The sequence below is a fragment of the Puma concolor genome, chromosome C2, assembly GCF_028749965.1.
Source record: "Puma concolor isolate L17-30 chromosome C2, mPumCon1.1.hap2, whole genome shotgun sequence".
Classification (NCBI taxonomy): Eukaryota; Metazoa; Chordata; class Mammalia; order Carnivora; family Felidae; genus Puma; species Puma concolor.
The window spans coordinates 64,808,555-64,823,016 of NC_141675.1; the positions used below are offsets into that span (position 1 = coordinate 64,808,555).

The following is a 14,462-nucleotide window of genomic DNA, read 5'->3' on the forward strand; positions in this document are numbered from 1 at the left end:
AAGTATCCCTATGATTGTTGCTTTATATTCTCCATCAGGCATATTACTTCGATCTGTTTGGCTTAGATCTCTGGCTGTGACCTTATCTTGTTGTCCCATTTGGGACGAATTCCTCCATATTGGCAATTGTCTAACCTCTGTCTTCTTCTGTGTTAGAAAAGCCTGTTATGTTTCCTGCTCCTGAGAGTAATGGCTTTATGAAGAAGAGGTCATATAGTGTCCAGGGCCTGGTGCTTCAAGGAGTGTCTCTGATGTGTGCTGCATGCACTCTGCTGCTGTGATTTTAGCTGCTCTTTCAGGCTAGTCATCTGCTAGTCTCCTTGCCTGCTGTGGGCCATGTTTGGTCCTTGGCCAGAGTGGGGTGAGTTTTAACTAGGTGTGCTCTGGTCTGCTTGTGAAATGAGACCTGATACTACTTCTACTAGAAACAAAGCCTTGCAGAAATCTCTGGTCAGGAGATGTGGTGTGGCCAGGGGTTTCTGCTGGTCTTCCGGAGAAGAGACCCACTGTGCTGGGACTGAGGCCAGCATGACCAAGAAGGGCAATCCCGCCAGAGCACAGGGTGTGGGACTTGGTACGAGCAGGTTAGGCAGCCAGTGTCGGCACTGCGCTGCTTACCACAGGTGGTTCTGTGCTTTTGCTGAGGAGCAGGGGAGGGAAATGGAGCCAGTTAGCTCCTTTGTCCCTAGAGCGGGGTCTCCATCCTTGCTGCTCTCAGAGAAGCACTCCAAAAAGAGTGAATAATCTCCTTCCTGTGTATCCCAGGTGTTTTTCAGATTGCTGTTTCCATGCGGTCTGCCTCCGGATTTTTTGCCTGCCTTCTTTCCAGGAGCAGTGCTGTGCCTTGGGGCTCTACCCCAGCCAGGCCGCTGACTTTTAAAGCTCCAGGCTTTAGGGACATGGTGTGGCAGGGACCTGCGCTGGTCTTCCGGGGGAGCATCTTGCCACACTGGGATGGATGCGGGTTTGAAAGAGAAGGGCAGTCATGCCAGAGCACAGGGATGTGGGACTCGGAACAAGGAGGCTAGGCAGCCAGTGTCAGTCCCCGCTGCCCGCTGCAGATGGCTCCGCGCCTACGCTGAGGGTGGAGGGGAGGGAAATGACACCCGCTGGCTTCTTTGTCCCCAGAGAGGTGCCTCTATGAACACAACCTCCCATGGACACACTGCGAGAAGAGCCAGTAACCTCCCCACTGTATGCCCGATGTGTTTCCACATTGCCTGCCCCGGGGGTGTTTGCCTGCCTTCTCCCAGGTGCAGTGCAGCGCCCTCAAGGTTCTAACCCGACCTAGTCCCCGGCCTCTAAAATGCCAGTCTTGGAGCCCCACCTGTTTCAAGAACTCCCCCAAATCAGCCTCTCTCATTTTCCCAACCAATGGCTTTGGGGAAATGTTCTCCTTGTGCATCCCCCTGGGTGCTCCTCTCTTGCCTTTCTCTGCGACCAGGGCTGCCTCCCCTCTACAACACCCTCAATCTCTTTCTCCCCCAAACCATGTCTCCATACTTCCTACCTTCCTTGATGCGGTTTCTTCTCTCTCTTTCGTTGTGGAGTTTGTTCTGCCAGTCTTCGGGGTGATTTCTGGGATATTCAGAATGATTGGATAGTTATCTAGTTGTGTTCATGGGATGAGAGAAGCCTAGGGTTTTCCTACTATGGCGCCTCTGAGCTCCCCCCCTCCCAAAACACAGACCTTAAAAAGAGAGGGCATTGAAACAGTGATAGAAAAAGAAGAGTTGTATCCAGGGACCGCTCAGATGAATTTTGAAACAAAAAAGAGTCTGTGATAGAGCTGGGTTCTAGGCAAAAAAGCAGGTAAGTTGCCAGGTGAAGGGAAGATGATATAAACTGCCAATCAAGAACTTCCTGATTTTCACTTCACTTTGGGGTTCCTGTGTCTTTATCTAGGGGAGTGCATTGTCATGTAAGTATTTTAAGAAGGGTTATGAAAACGAGGCTCCAGAAATGTGTGTGTGTGTGTGTGTGTGTGTGTGTGTGTGTGTGTGTGTGTGTGTGTGTTTTAAAGACACTTAAAAAGGACTCCTGTTGTTTTCCACAAATTACCCAGTGTTTGCCTACTGAGTTATCTGGTGTAATTCTTAACTAGTCCTTTAAGCTACCATCAAATGAATAGTCAAATATCATGGGGAAAACTATTGAATTTTAATTTTCCATGATCTTTCAAATGAGATTTTGACCTCATGTTTAAAAGTTCCCTTATGACAGCTTTAACTACATTTTTTTTTAATGAGACTTAACAAATAATAAAGAAAAATTTAGAAATCCAAATCTTACCACAGCACATAAAACCAACTCATTCCTCTGGGTCCTCCTTGGTGCTTTCTGGATTGGCCCAAGGCATCCCATGTATCATAAGCACCCTTAGACTCAGGGGAAGAAGGTAGAGACTGCAACTTTTCAATCCACTTTTCACATAATCTGAATAATGTGCTTTGCATGGTGATTAAAGAGCATGGAAAAAGTCAGATGATCACTGCCTTCAGGGAAGTTACATGCTTCTGAAAAAAAGGATGAAAATGACTACATCACGAAAACGCAGAGGCCCGTGCGAGGGGCGCGGTTGATGCTCCACTCTAAAAGTCCTCAGCCTGTCTCTGAGGACTTCCTCATGCTGCAGCTCTGCTCCATGGGATTCTTGCTGCTTCTCCACTGGCTCTCTGACCCACAGCAGCTTGCTGAACCTGCCTGCAGGGAAGCTCCAGAAACACCGGGTTTGGGGCACCACCCGGGTAAACATTCGACCAATGAGAAGTGGAAGCTTGTGGATAAGAACCCCAGCCTCCCCAGCCTTCAGGGGTTCCAGCAGGATCAGGCCCTGCTGCCTTCAGTGGTTACTCCCTCTTTAATTCACTCTTGATTGGCTTTGCCCGTCCTTGTTTGCTTTACCCACTCTTGAGAGTGAGTTCTAAGTAAACTGGGCTACATGTGAGCACACAGGTGCCAGGGAAGCTGCAGGAGTTGGTGGGATCACCTGAGCATTGTGTACAACCAGAAGACTTAGGAGCATTAACCTGGAGATGTGAAATGGAGAAAGGGGAGCCATAGAGATTTTAAAGAGTGACCAGTCACCTGGAAGCCAAGGAAAGCTTCAGAGAGGCCTAGTGAGATAAAGATGGAATGTGTCTTTGTCGAAAAAGACCAGTGAGATATGAAAAAAGGCAAAACTAATCTATGGTTCAAGAAGTCAAGGAATTGGTGGTGACTAGAACAGGCAGAAGGGCCCTTCCCTTTCTTGATTTGGGTGCTGCTGAGCTGTGTACGTTAAGTTCGTGAAGAAACATCAAGCTGCCTATTTATCACATAGGCACTTTCTGTAGGTATGTTATATCGTAATAAAAAGTGTAAAAGAACCATAGGTAGGTCACTTTAGGTAGAGGGGCTGGAAACCAGATGGCAGTAGGTCGTAGAGCAACTACAATGTGAAAAAGGAAAAACAGAATACCCCGAAGAAGCTTGGCTATCAATTGTCTATTGCTGGGTCACAAACTATCCCAAAACGTAGGGGCTTATGACAGTGACTGTTTTACTTGCTTATAATTCTGTGGGTCAGCCATTTTGGCTGGGCTCAGCTGAGTAGTTCTTCTGCTTGTTTCCTTGGTGGTTCGACTGGGTCGGGGTGATCTAGCCCAGCCTCACCCCCATGTCAGGTAGTTGGTGCTGGCTGTAATCTGGTCCTCTCTCTTGGCTTGGTCTCTCCTCACTTGGTGACAGCATTTTAGAAGGATAAGAGTGGAAGCTATAGTCTTCCTGGGGCATAGGCTTGAATGTTGCAGTGTCACTGCTGCCGTGTTCTATTGGTCAAAGCAAATCATAAGCCCAGCCCTGGTTTAACAATAGGGAATGGTGGGGACAATGGGGACCTAGACAGCACATGCCTCGTCTGAAGGGGACAGCTGTTTGGCACCAACAAGATTGGATGCCATGTGGCCCACTGTTCCTAGATATTCTGATTTTGCATGAAAGTCAGAAACCTAAAACGTTCTGTGAAATCTCTCAATTTTTATACATAGCAACTAATTCACAATCTTAAACAACATTATGTGGTCCAAATAAATATGCCCAGGAGCTTGATGCAGCCTGTGAGCCTTGAGCTTATAACCTCTGCCTTGGATTATAGCAAGATTTAGAATAGGAAAGACCATCATTCTCCAAATAAAAGTGGAAACAGATTTAAGAAATCTACACTCTCTCTTTGGCCTGTAGGGCATCAGTTCATAACTTTTGGTTTATTTCTGCCATGTAGGAGACCAACAATGCAAGCATGATAGGAATTTGGAGAAAGCCACCCATTATTTCCTCCCCTTAGACACCTCTCTCTGCCCTCCCTCCAGCTTAGAACTTCCACTTAGAGATTAGTATTATTTTCATTTATTTTATCTATTTTATTTTTTTCTGGGTTTATTTATCTATTTTTTATTTTTTTAAATATAATTTATTGTCAAGTTGGCTAACATACGGTGTATACAGTGTGCTCTTGGTTTTGGGGGTAGATTCCATGATTCATCACTTACATACAACACCCAGTGCTCATCCCAACAAGTCCCTCCTCAATGTCCATCACCCATTTTCCTCTCTCTCCCCCGCCCCCATCAACCCTCAGTTTGTTCTCTGTATTTAAGAGTCTCTTGTTGTTTGCCTACCTCCCTCTCTGAAACTATTTTTTTCCTCTTCCCTTCCCCCAGGTCTTCTATGAAGTTTCTCAAGTTCCACATATGAGTGAAAACATAGGATATGTTTTTCTCTGAATGATTTATTTCACTTAGCATAATAGCCTCCAGTTCCATCCATGTTGCTGCAAACAGCAGAATTTCATTCTTTCTCATGGCCAAGTAGTATTCCACTGTATTATATAAACCACATCTTCTTTATCCATTCATCAGTTGATGGACATTTAGGCTCTTATTTTTTCAAATTGAAGTATAGTTGGCATATAATATCCTATTACTTTCAGATATACAACATAGTGATTCAACATTTTTATAAATTATAAAATGATCTAGAAGTTACTATCATTTTCTTGCCTTCTGGAAGTGTGAAAGAAGTTCAGACTATGGATGTGGGCATGGGGTGTGTTGTCCTCTCCATTCAAGATGGCCTGCCTCAACTTTCAGAAAGTGGATGAAAGGCATCTGCTGCAGCCTGATCAAAAACACCTACTGTGTGAGGGGCATTGTGCTTTTACTCAGGTAACTCCTTGGCCTCCCTGGCTGAGTCCTTATTACTGCATTTGAAGACTTCAGAGAGGATGATTTGCTCGCAGAGTCCCACTGCTGGCAAGTGGCAAGGTAGAGCTTTGGGGTGAGCTCTTGAATGCTGAAGCCCATGCTTTTCCCACTGGTGTTTGCTTCAGTCCCACACCTATACCTCATGCACATGGGAGTTGTATGTAAGCCTCCAGAGTCTTGAATTGGGGGGAAAGGCAGTCTTAGGGCCATGACGACATCCTGAATATGGAACTACAAAGCTACAGAATAAGCTAAAACATGTAAAGTGTTTAGAAGAGGCCCCGGCCAAGACAGTTGTTGGGCACTCCCAACTCACTAGAATGTGGGCATCATCAAGGGCCACCTGGTCTGTTCACTGATGCACCCCAGCACTCCCACTGGCTTTGCTCAAATATGTGCTTATTAGAAGCTGGCTTGGTCTTTTATTTTTTTAATTAAAAAATGTTTTTTAATGTTTATTTTTGAGAGAGAGAGCGAGCAGGGGGGTGGGCAGAGAGAGAGGGAGGGAGACACAGAATGCAAAGCAAGCTCCAGGCTCCGAGCTACTAGCCCAGAACCTGATTTAGGGCTTGAACCTATAAACCATGAGATCGTGACCTGAGCCACACAGGCACCCCTGTCTTGGTCTTTTAAAAGAAATTCGCCACATCACTACATCATCATACCTCATAGGTGACAGAGGCCTGGGAGTTGCAGAGGATGCTGAGACTCTGAGGCTCACCTTCATGGGGACCCATGACTGTTGTGTGGGGTAGAACTCCACAGACACACATTTCTGTCTCAAGGTCAGACTTGAGACAAAAACCTCTGTGCAGAATGAGGAATCTGGTTTGCAAATGAAGGGACACTGCTGATTTCACACTTTTAATTATTTAATTAATGAGTATTTACATTTTTAAAAAAGCAGTTAAGGGACCAGGTGTAGAGAGCATTGATTGTGAGGCAGGGAATGGATACACATATCATTTCCAATGCTTCACAGATGGAAAATTCAGGGGAAATTGAGTCTCCTGAGTTCATGGTTCTCATTCAATACAAATCCTTCAGCCTATCCATCGTCTTTTTTTTTGAACACTTGAGTTACAAACATTGTCACCCATGTATGACTATAAGTCCTCAGCTGGGAGAGGCCTGCTTTAGCTGACAACATCTCTTTCCAGAACCAAAAACCATGTGATTTTATTCCTGGAAGGACTTGACCTTGTTCTTAGAATAAATCCATTGTCATATGTTGGGCTCTGGGATAGGGAGACTTGAAAACCTTCTTATGGAAGAGGTTAAAACTCATCCAAATCTGCTTGGTTGAGGTACTCTGTCTGGACATTCTCTGCTCTCTCTGGAGGAAGGATCAGCAGGCTCTTCTTAAAGATGGTGAATATTTTAAGATTGTGGATCATTTGGTCATGAATGCATGTAAATGAATGGACATGGCTGTGTTCAAATAGAGCTTTACTTACAAAAACAGGAGGCCCCGCTTGGTTTGCCAAGTGCTGCAGTAGAGGTGAGGCTCGGAGCCTGAGTTCTGTCCAGAATATCTAAATGTTCTGAATGGATGTCCATTGCCAAGTATGTTTTCTGTGTCAGTAACATGTGCTCCAACTGCAACACTTCGTTATGAGGTTTTAGAACAGTTTACGAGAAGATCTGTACCTTTGGCCCAGACTATTTTGTGTGAAGGATCCGAGTAGATATACATTAGGAGGGCATGATGTTCTATTCCCTAGTGGGGAGCAGAATTAGGGTGACATTCACTTATGTGCATTTATCTAGAATAAAGCGAGCAATTATAGTTGGTTGGGGATAGGAAAGAGTAACTAAGCCTGGATTTTGGTTGAATTGCCATTCTAGTCTCTGACTTTACACCTTCCAAATGATCAGCATGACAAATTTTCATTTATCTTGTGTTTGATGACTTTTTTTAAGTTAAAAATTAAAAATAGTATTAGGGAAAAAAAATAACCTGTAAGAAATTAAGCGATAAAATGTTTGGCTCCTTTCATGAATGCTTCCAATCTCAAGTCAGAGTCTGTACTATCTCACGTGTGAATTGAATGCCATTAGGAATCATTTTATGGTACCTGCCCACCCCCCTAAAAATAATGTAAATTCCCTGACTTTTCACCTGCAACTTTTTGAGAGATGTTGATGAATTCCTTTTCCAGTGAATTTCTAGATTCAAGAATTTCTCAACGCTCATCCATTTTAAATTTCCAAGCTGCCAGTAGTAATTGGTCTCAGAGGATCTTGCAAGGAAATAAAAAATATATTCCTAAGCACACTTAAAGTCCTTTAGCATTTGCTCGTTTCATACAAGAGAGAGTAGAGAGGGATGAAAAGATGTGAAGGATCCTCTTTACCCTGCTATAGAGGGTGACAGACATCAGAAAAGGCTCAAGTGCCACATCAGATTGGGGATGTTAAAAAGAACGATTACCTCTGTTAAAAAAAATAATAATATTTTGTCAGTCACTTAAAAGTAGAAGTTAAAATGCAGATTCGTCGTGGAGGCCTAATTTTTTTTTTTTTCCGGAAACTCCTTCCTTGTCCTCTAAAACGTTTTACATAATAAGGAGGTGCTCTGCATGGGGCCAGAGGCTGAAGGAAGAAGGAGTCAGGAGACGCAGAAAGAAGTGTAGGTTCTTCAAGTCTACACAAATTTATTCGCAGATGGTCTTAATCTGCAGAAAGGCTTCTCAGCTTGCCGTTTTCCTCTGGGAGACTGTTCGTTCATGATATATTACAATTGCTCAAGTTTTTACATAAGAGATTAACTCTTCATGTTTTTGACTACCTACAGATGAAATTTTTTCCCAAAGGTGTTAGTAAAATAAAACCATTATTTTGTATTACAATGTGCCCCCTCGATTATCTAATGGCCACCTCTCCAAGCCTCTGCATGATGCATCAGAGCTGAGAGTTAAGAACATTCCAAGGAAGGGTAAATCACCGAGTGGACACTGAATACAGAGCAAATGCCTGCATCAGACCTGCTATGTTGAGTATCCTCCAACAACTAACCTTGGATAACCTGAATAGCTTTGCTAGCTACCCTACTTTCTACCATTCGTTTCGTATGATCAGAGGATTTTTTTCCTTCTTGAAAACAAAATTATTACAGAGATGATCAGAGTATTGGGTACAGCATTTATAGGTGCTTCAGAGGATTACAGTCAATTTAAAATGTTGAGCAGATTCATAAAATGTTGAGCCTTTGCAAGGCTTTGAATCCTTTGCATTTTAAAGTTGATATCAGGTATTGCAATGTTAAAGTATTTGAACTTCTATTAGGTAGTAGCGGTGTCGGGATGATGGGTAATTAGGCCGTGCAGTACACCTCGTGTCCACGTCCCATGTGACTTCTGCAGAATGCTGCGCTATGTAAGCTGCTATTGCAAATAGGCAACTATTGCGTGGAATGTTCCATAAATCCACCAAGTAAAGCCGGTAGCCTCCCATCTTTGCAGATAAACATCTTGTCTTTGAGGAGATGCAGGGGAAAGAAAACTTGCCACTGAAACCAACAGTAAGATTTCTTGTCTGAGACTCCATAAATCTGTCATTTCATTAGCTGTCCCCTCGACTTCGTTGATTCACCTAACAAAGAGTTACTAAGCCCCTCCTATGTGCCAGGTACTGTTTCAGCTCTGCAGATACACTAGGAACAAAACACAGCAAAGTCCCTGCCCCGTGGAGCTTACATTCAAGCAGGGGGAGACAGATGAGCACATGAGTACATCACACGACATGTCCTGCCTGAAATCTGTTTACTGCATCTCCTTGCATTTGGACAATGTTGAAGTCAAGGGAGAGGCCAGTAATGAACCACAGCAATTTCATTAGTCCTGCCTCCACCATCTCTCAGTTGAGTGAAACTCAAGTGAGTCCTTCAAACAATCTGGGCCTCAGTTTCCTCATCTATAAAATGGGGAGAGGTTGGCTTATGTGATTTTTTTTAAAAGAGAAGGGGTGCTTTTAGGCTTTTATTTTTCACGGTGTTAAAGGAGCATCTTGCACAAAATCAAAAGCCAGCATGTTGACTGTTCTACAGTTTACAAAATATTTAAAAGTAAACTATAAGACATCCTTAGGTATTCCATATACACTCAGCACTTTCAATGCCAATCTAAACTTCATAAATAGCAAATGTCTTATGTACAGCTGCTATAGAATGAAGTCATTTTTCACCATCTTCAGCTATCTGAGAAACTATTTATTCATAAAGCACAGTTCTACCTCATTGGTCTGAAATGTTCTCTGGCTGTGAAATCCTTTTGTGAGTGTGACACTCTCTCCTACCCACCCAGATTATTGACTTTGTGCTCCTGTTTAACCTTTTCCATTGGCCTATTAGCTCCACAAAAATGGATTGGGTCCTTGCCTCTTTGAAGAATGGCTCAAATGAGGTTCTGCCCAGGTAATCCATACGTGTGTGATCAATGCCCCCACACCATGTTTTATGAGCACAGGCCTTTTGGGAACCTACATCATCTCTTTAGGCTTGAAGAATAGTTCTGCTTTGTAAAATTAGAGCTATGGTGTACCAAAGGGTATGCTAGAATTCAAAAAGGAAAAACGGGTTTCCAGAACAATTCATAGACCAGGACGATGTGAATTAATAAAGATCCTAACCTCTTTAGAAGCCTGGTGGAATGTTAATGTATATTGAATAATGCAAGTTAAGTAGCACATCTTTTGCAATCAATTAATTTTTCTTAAAGAAGATAACATAGCTAGAGAGCTGAATATCAACTAAGGTTAGGCTCCTAACTTATTAATGTGGTAGGAGTTACGAAGCCTCTGATTCTCTTGAAAGACAAAATGCATTCACTGGTCTGATTTTCAAATGCAGAAACTCAAATTTCAATCAGTCCAGCAGCTAAGGATGATAGGACATTTTCCAGGACTATAAGAAATCTCCTCTTCTTGTCTGAATCAGATCCCTGCTGACACCTTGGAGGTTTCTGAAGGCTGCATGCTCTGAGTTTTATCAGTTGCTGTGTAATGAAATATCCTACATATGTTTTCAAATTTGATCAGGTGGGCCCTATCAAAAGAACATATCTTGTCACTGCCTTTGGAGGCAAAGTGAAATCTCTGCCTCAATAACCAAATTTAATTCCTTCCTATTCCTCTGTGTTGTTAAGATCTATAGTGTCAATGTTATCAGAAGTGCCTAACATGGGCTGCTATGTACATAGCATCTGCCCTGTGCCTTCAGTCACTGAAAAGGAATAAGGCCCACGTCTTGGGTGAGTAAACACTATGACTTCAGGATCAGATGGGCAGGGGTATCTCAAGTAACCTTGAAGAACCTGGAAGCAGCCTCACAACATCTTCTATTATTAAACGATGTCTCAAACGGTGTCTGTATGCACTATGAAATGAGGGCAGGTCCAGCAGTCACCAGCTGCATAAATGAAGGTCAGAGGAGAACAAAAAGGTTTAGACAATTTTTGGCCACCTGGATCACAGGTACAGGTAAATTCTTGTTAGTAAAGGAAATGCATTTTGATGTACATCATGGAATTTGAGTATGTGTTTAAGTTGTTGAGCATATGCTACCATTAAGAATGCAGTCCCTTTTTACAAGGATAAGCATGAGGAATTATAAAGCCCACCTGATGTTCAGCATCCTTCTATCAGTAGGACCACAGCCCTGCCCAGCCAATCCAAAGGGTCTGTGGGTTGGATACAATAGTGCATCAGGGCTGGCTTTGGCTGTGAGGGTCTCCAGAAAGTCACTGTGTGTGCAGTGTACCTTTCAAGGTGGGAGTCCTTGAGCTGCAAATGAATAGAACCCTTAAGTCCAAACCTCTGTGGGCACTATGGCTTCTTTGGTTCCAACGGAAGGCAGTAGGCTTTCTTCAGACAAGAAATAAAAGGGGAATTGCACCAAGAACCCACGGATCTTTTTCAGTTCTTCCTCGGCTCTAATGGGATCCTCCTTTGCTAATATGGGCTTGCTAATAAAGTCTCTCAATTGAATTAAATTGTGTACTTCATCATTGGGAAGGCACCGGAACACCTGATTAAAACACAAATGGGGAGAAACTAGGTCATAAGTCTAAAAGGAAAGATATCCCCTTATGGAAAAATACTAATTCCAACAGACAAAATCTTTGCTTTATGAAACACGTATTAGTTTTATGCTACAGCACAGACCTCACTGAAGAATTGCTTCTCTTATTTGCTCCAAAGAAACTACTAGATTTGTTTCCATCCAAAAAAAAAGGTCATAGATAGATCCTTCTATATGATCTACACAAGTCATTGACTTCAGGATAAAGTCAAGCTAGTGGTACAGGAATTCCACTGATGTTATTCCACACTAAGGTTAAGTTTTTGGATAATATGGATAATAATTCCCCCAATTTCACTGGAGGTTCTGCTCTAAGAGGAAAATTGCATATTATATTTTCTCTTAGCTTTTTATTTTCAAAAATGTTCATATCTGTACCTGTATGAAAGTTATCAATTGCACACTTATTTTGCTAATTGAAAATGAGCTTCATATATCAGCATACTTCCCTCCTGAACACTTCAGCATGTATTAAGGATAAGGATGCACCTAATATAACCACAATGCCATTCTCACGCCTCAGAAAATCAATTCCAAGTCATTTAAGATATAGTCCATATTCAGATTTTCCCTATTATTATTCCCTAAATGCTTTCTATAGCTGCTATCCCACCCTCCCCCCAAGGATCCAAACAAGGCTGTGCACTGCATTTTTAAAATTACATTAAAAAATTTTTTTGTAATGTTTATTTTTGAGAGAGAGAGCGAGCGAGCTCGAGAGAGGAAGGGCCAGAGAGAGAGAGGGAGACACGGAATCTGAAGCAGGCTCCAGGCTTGGAGCTGTCAGCACAGAGCCTGATGCGGGGCTCGAACTCACAAACTGTGAGATCATGACCTGAGCCAAAGTCGGACGCTTAACCGACTGAGCCACCCAGGCACCCCTAAAATTACATTTTAAAATATTCCATGCACATGACCTATTTGATCATGGCCTTGAGTCCTCAGTATGAAATAAGGCTATGTAGATTGTCATGTTTCATTAGGAATGATGAATTCTCCATCCTGGAAGGGACTCTGGCAGTCATGAAGAAGAAAAACACATTCTTATGCAATTTCTGAAAGATGGTCAGTGGATCTCAGCTTGAATATTTTCTGTGACAGAAAACTGGCTACTTCATGAAGTAACCTGTTCCACTGTTGGACACCTCTTGACTCTTCTACATTTTTTTTATCATAACCACGGACAAAACTTACCAAAAGATACATTTGGCTTCCCTAACATATGGAGCTGGTTTTAAAACGCCCTTCCAAAATGAGAGCTGTCCAACAGAGGAAGTGTTTCATTATTAATAAGTTTCATCATAAGGATGGATGCCATTTACTATGCACTATGTGCTAACTGCATTTAAAAGACTATTCTTTATTTTCATAACCGCCCTATCCCTCTCAGTTTATAGAAGAAAGGAGGGCTCAGAAAGTCAAATCACTACACACAAAATTGTATCACCAGCAAGTGGGCGAGCTGAGTTGTACCCCAGTCTGACTCATTTTAGGATCCCATCTGCTTCTTTTCTCTTTGTCGCTAGACATGTCCAAAGGCTGGATAACCACCTGCTAAGGATGCTCATGATGGGATCCCAGCATCAGATCAGAGATCAGAATGTCACTAATGTCTCTTTGAAACCATAATCCATGATACTTTTTGGCTTTGTTTTTCAATGTCTACAAAGAGGTATTTTATTACAACTTGGAAATGTACCAGTTTTTTACACTCATTAAGAATACTCTGTCCCAATAATATGCAGAAATAATGACGTGCTTTTGTGACGTGATTCAATTAAAAAAGGTGGCGGTGACATGCAAACCTCACCTTATCATAAATTGTAGCATTTCGAGCTGCCGTTGCAACCCATACCTCCTTGAAGAATTTGTCACTCACTGGATCCTGAATGTTTTCGCTTGGGTCAGAAAGATAGCCAAGGACAACCCTGAAATACAAGCACCCTGTGAAATGAGTAACTGACATAAAGAAGTTTGCAGCAGGAATTGTTTCAAATAGTAAGGCAATTCAGGCACTCAACCAGAGAAGTCCATTTTTTTTTTAAAGAAAATCAAAGAAGCCATTAAAACTGTGTGTGTGTGTGTGTGTGTGTGTGTGTGTGTGTGTGTGTGTGTAAAACCTTAGCTGCAAAACAAAACAAAACGAAACCTAAGTTGTTTGATGCTTGAAAGTCTTAACTATTGGATAGACAGAAAGACCTTAATTTAGTTCCAAGAGAATCCTTGGAATTTGGCCTAAGGGGGTGAGAACCTTGGAGAATAGGGTTAGCATTCAAGACATGGGCCAGCAAATGTGCTAAACCCTTTCCAAGAACTGTCTCAGTAAATCCTCAATAATCTCATAAGGAAGCCACTATTATTATCTTCATCTTACAAATAAGGGAACTCAGGCACAGAGAGGATAAGTAATTTGTTCAAGGTCATGCAGCTGGTAGGCTGCAGATCTGGGACTCCAGACCATCTGACTCCAAAACCTGTGCTCTTAACCACAATGATGTATCCCTTTCTCCTCCCTCCCTCCCCTTTTCCCTCCCTTCTCCCCTTCCTCCCTTCCTCCCTTCTCTTGGGCCAAGAACAATGCCAAACTCTAGGGTACAGAAATGAATACAAAAGACGTGGAGCCTTTTTGGGTAAAGTTAAATTTAATGGGGAAGAGCAACAATGAATAAATAGTCATCCTTAAAAAGAATGAATGAAAATACTGAGTGTGCTTTAAAAGCATGAGATGGGAGTAGTCAAGGGGTGCTCCCCCACCCTTCCCCAGAAATGTGAATCTTCTTCTTCTGCTCCCCCACTGCACTTTACCTATGCTTTGTTTTATCAGAACACCTGCAGTCCTTTATACACTTTTTGTTTTTAGCAGCTCTCTGTACCACTTCTAGCATGTGAATTCTTTAAGAGAGCATGACTTGGCTACTCTCATATCCCCAGAGTGCCTGGCGAAAAAGAAACCACATACTAGATGTTGTCTGACTTGATCCTATATAAGCGGTGGTCTAGAAATAACAAGAAATTCTCAAGCAAAGCAAGCTAAGTTTTAGAGGTTGTATTTGAAAATGATAGAAGCCCCTGTGTTTATAGAAGGCCCTGGAGTAAAAAAACAAAAACAAACGAACAAACAAAAAACATGTACACCTCAA

At 42.5% G+C, this 14,462-nt stretch overlaps 1 protein-coding gene and 1 long non-coding RNA gene across 8 annotated transcripts in view; one reads left to right on the plus strand and one right to left on the minus strand.

Annotated features, from left to right (window-relative positions):
* Positions 1-14,462, plus strand: part of LOC147577295 (uncharacterized) — a 48,537-nt gene that overhangs the window by 19,653 nt on the left and 14,422 nt on the right. The gene's annotated exons all lie outside the window — the stretch shown is intronic.
* The window catches only part of PLD1 (phospholipase D1), a 208,849-nt gene continuing 200,481 nt past the window's right edge, over positions 6,095-14,462 (minus strand). For all 7 annotated transcript variants that reach the window (XM_025914090.2, XM_086674719.1, XM_086674720.1 and 4 more), the window contains 2 exons: positions 13,133-13,250; positions 6,095-11,268 (listed from right to left, as the gene is read on the minus strand). In XM_025914090.2, the coding sequence (XP_025769875.1) occupies positions 11,044-11,268; positions 13,133-13,250 (343 nt within the window). In that variant the 3' untranslated portion in view covers positions 6,095-11,043. The remainder of the gene's footprint in view (positions 11,269-13,132; positions 13,251-14,462) is intronic.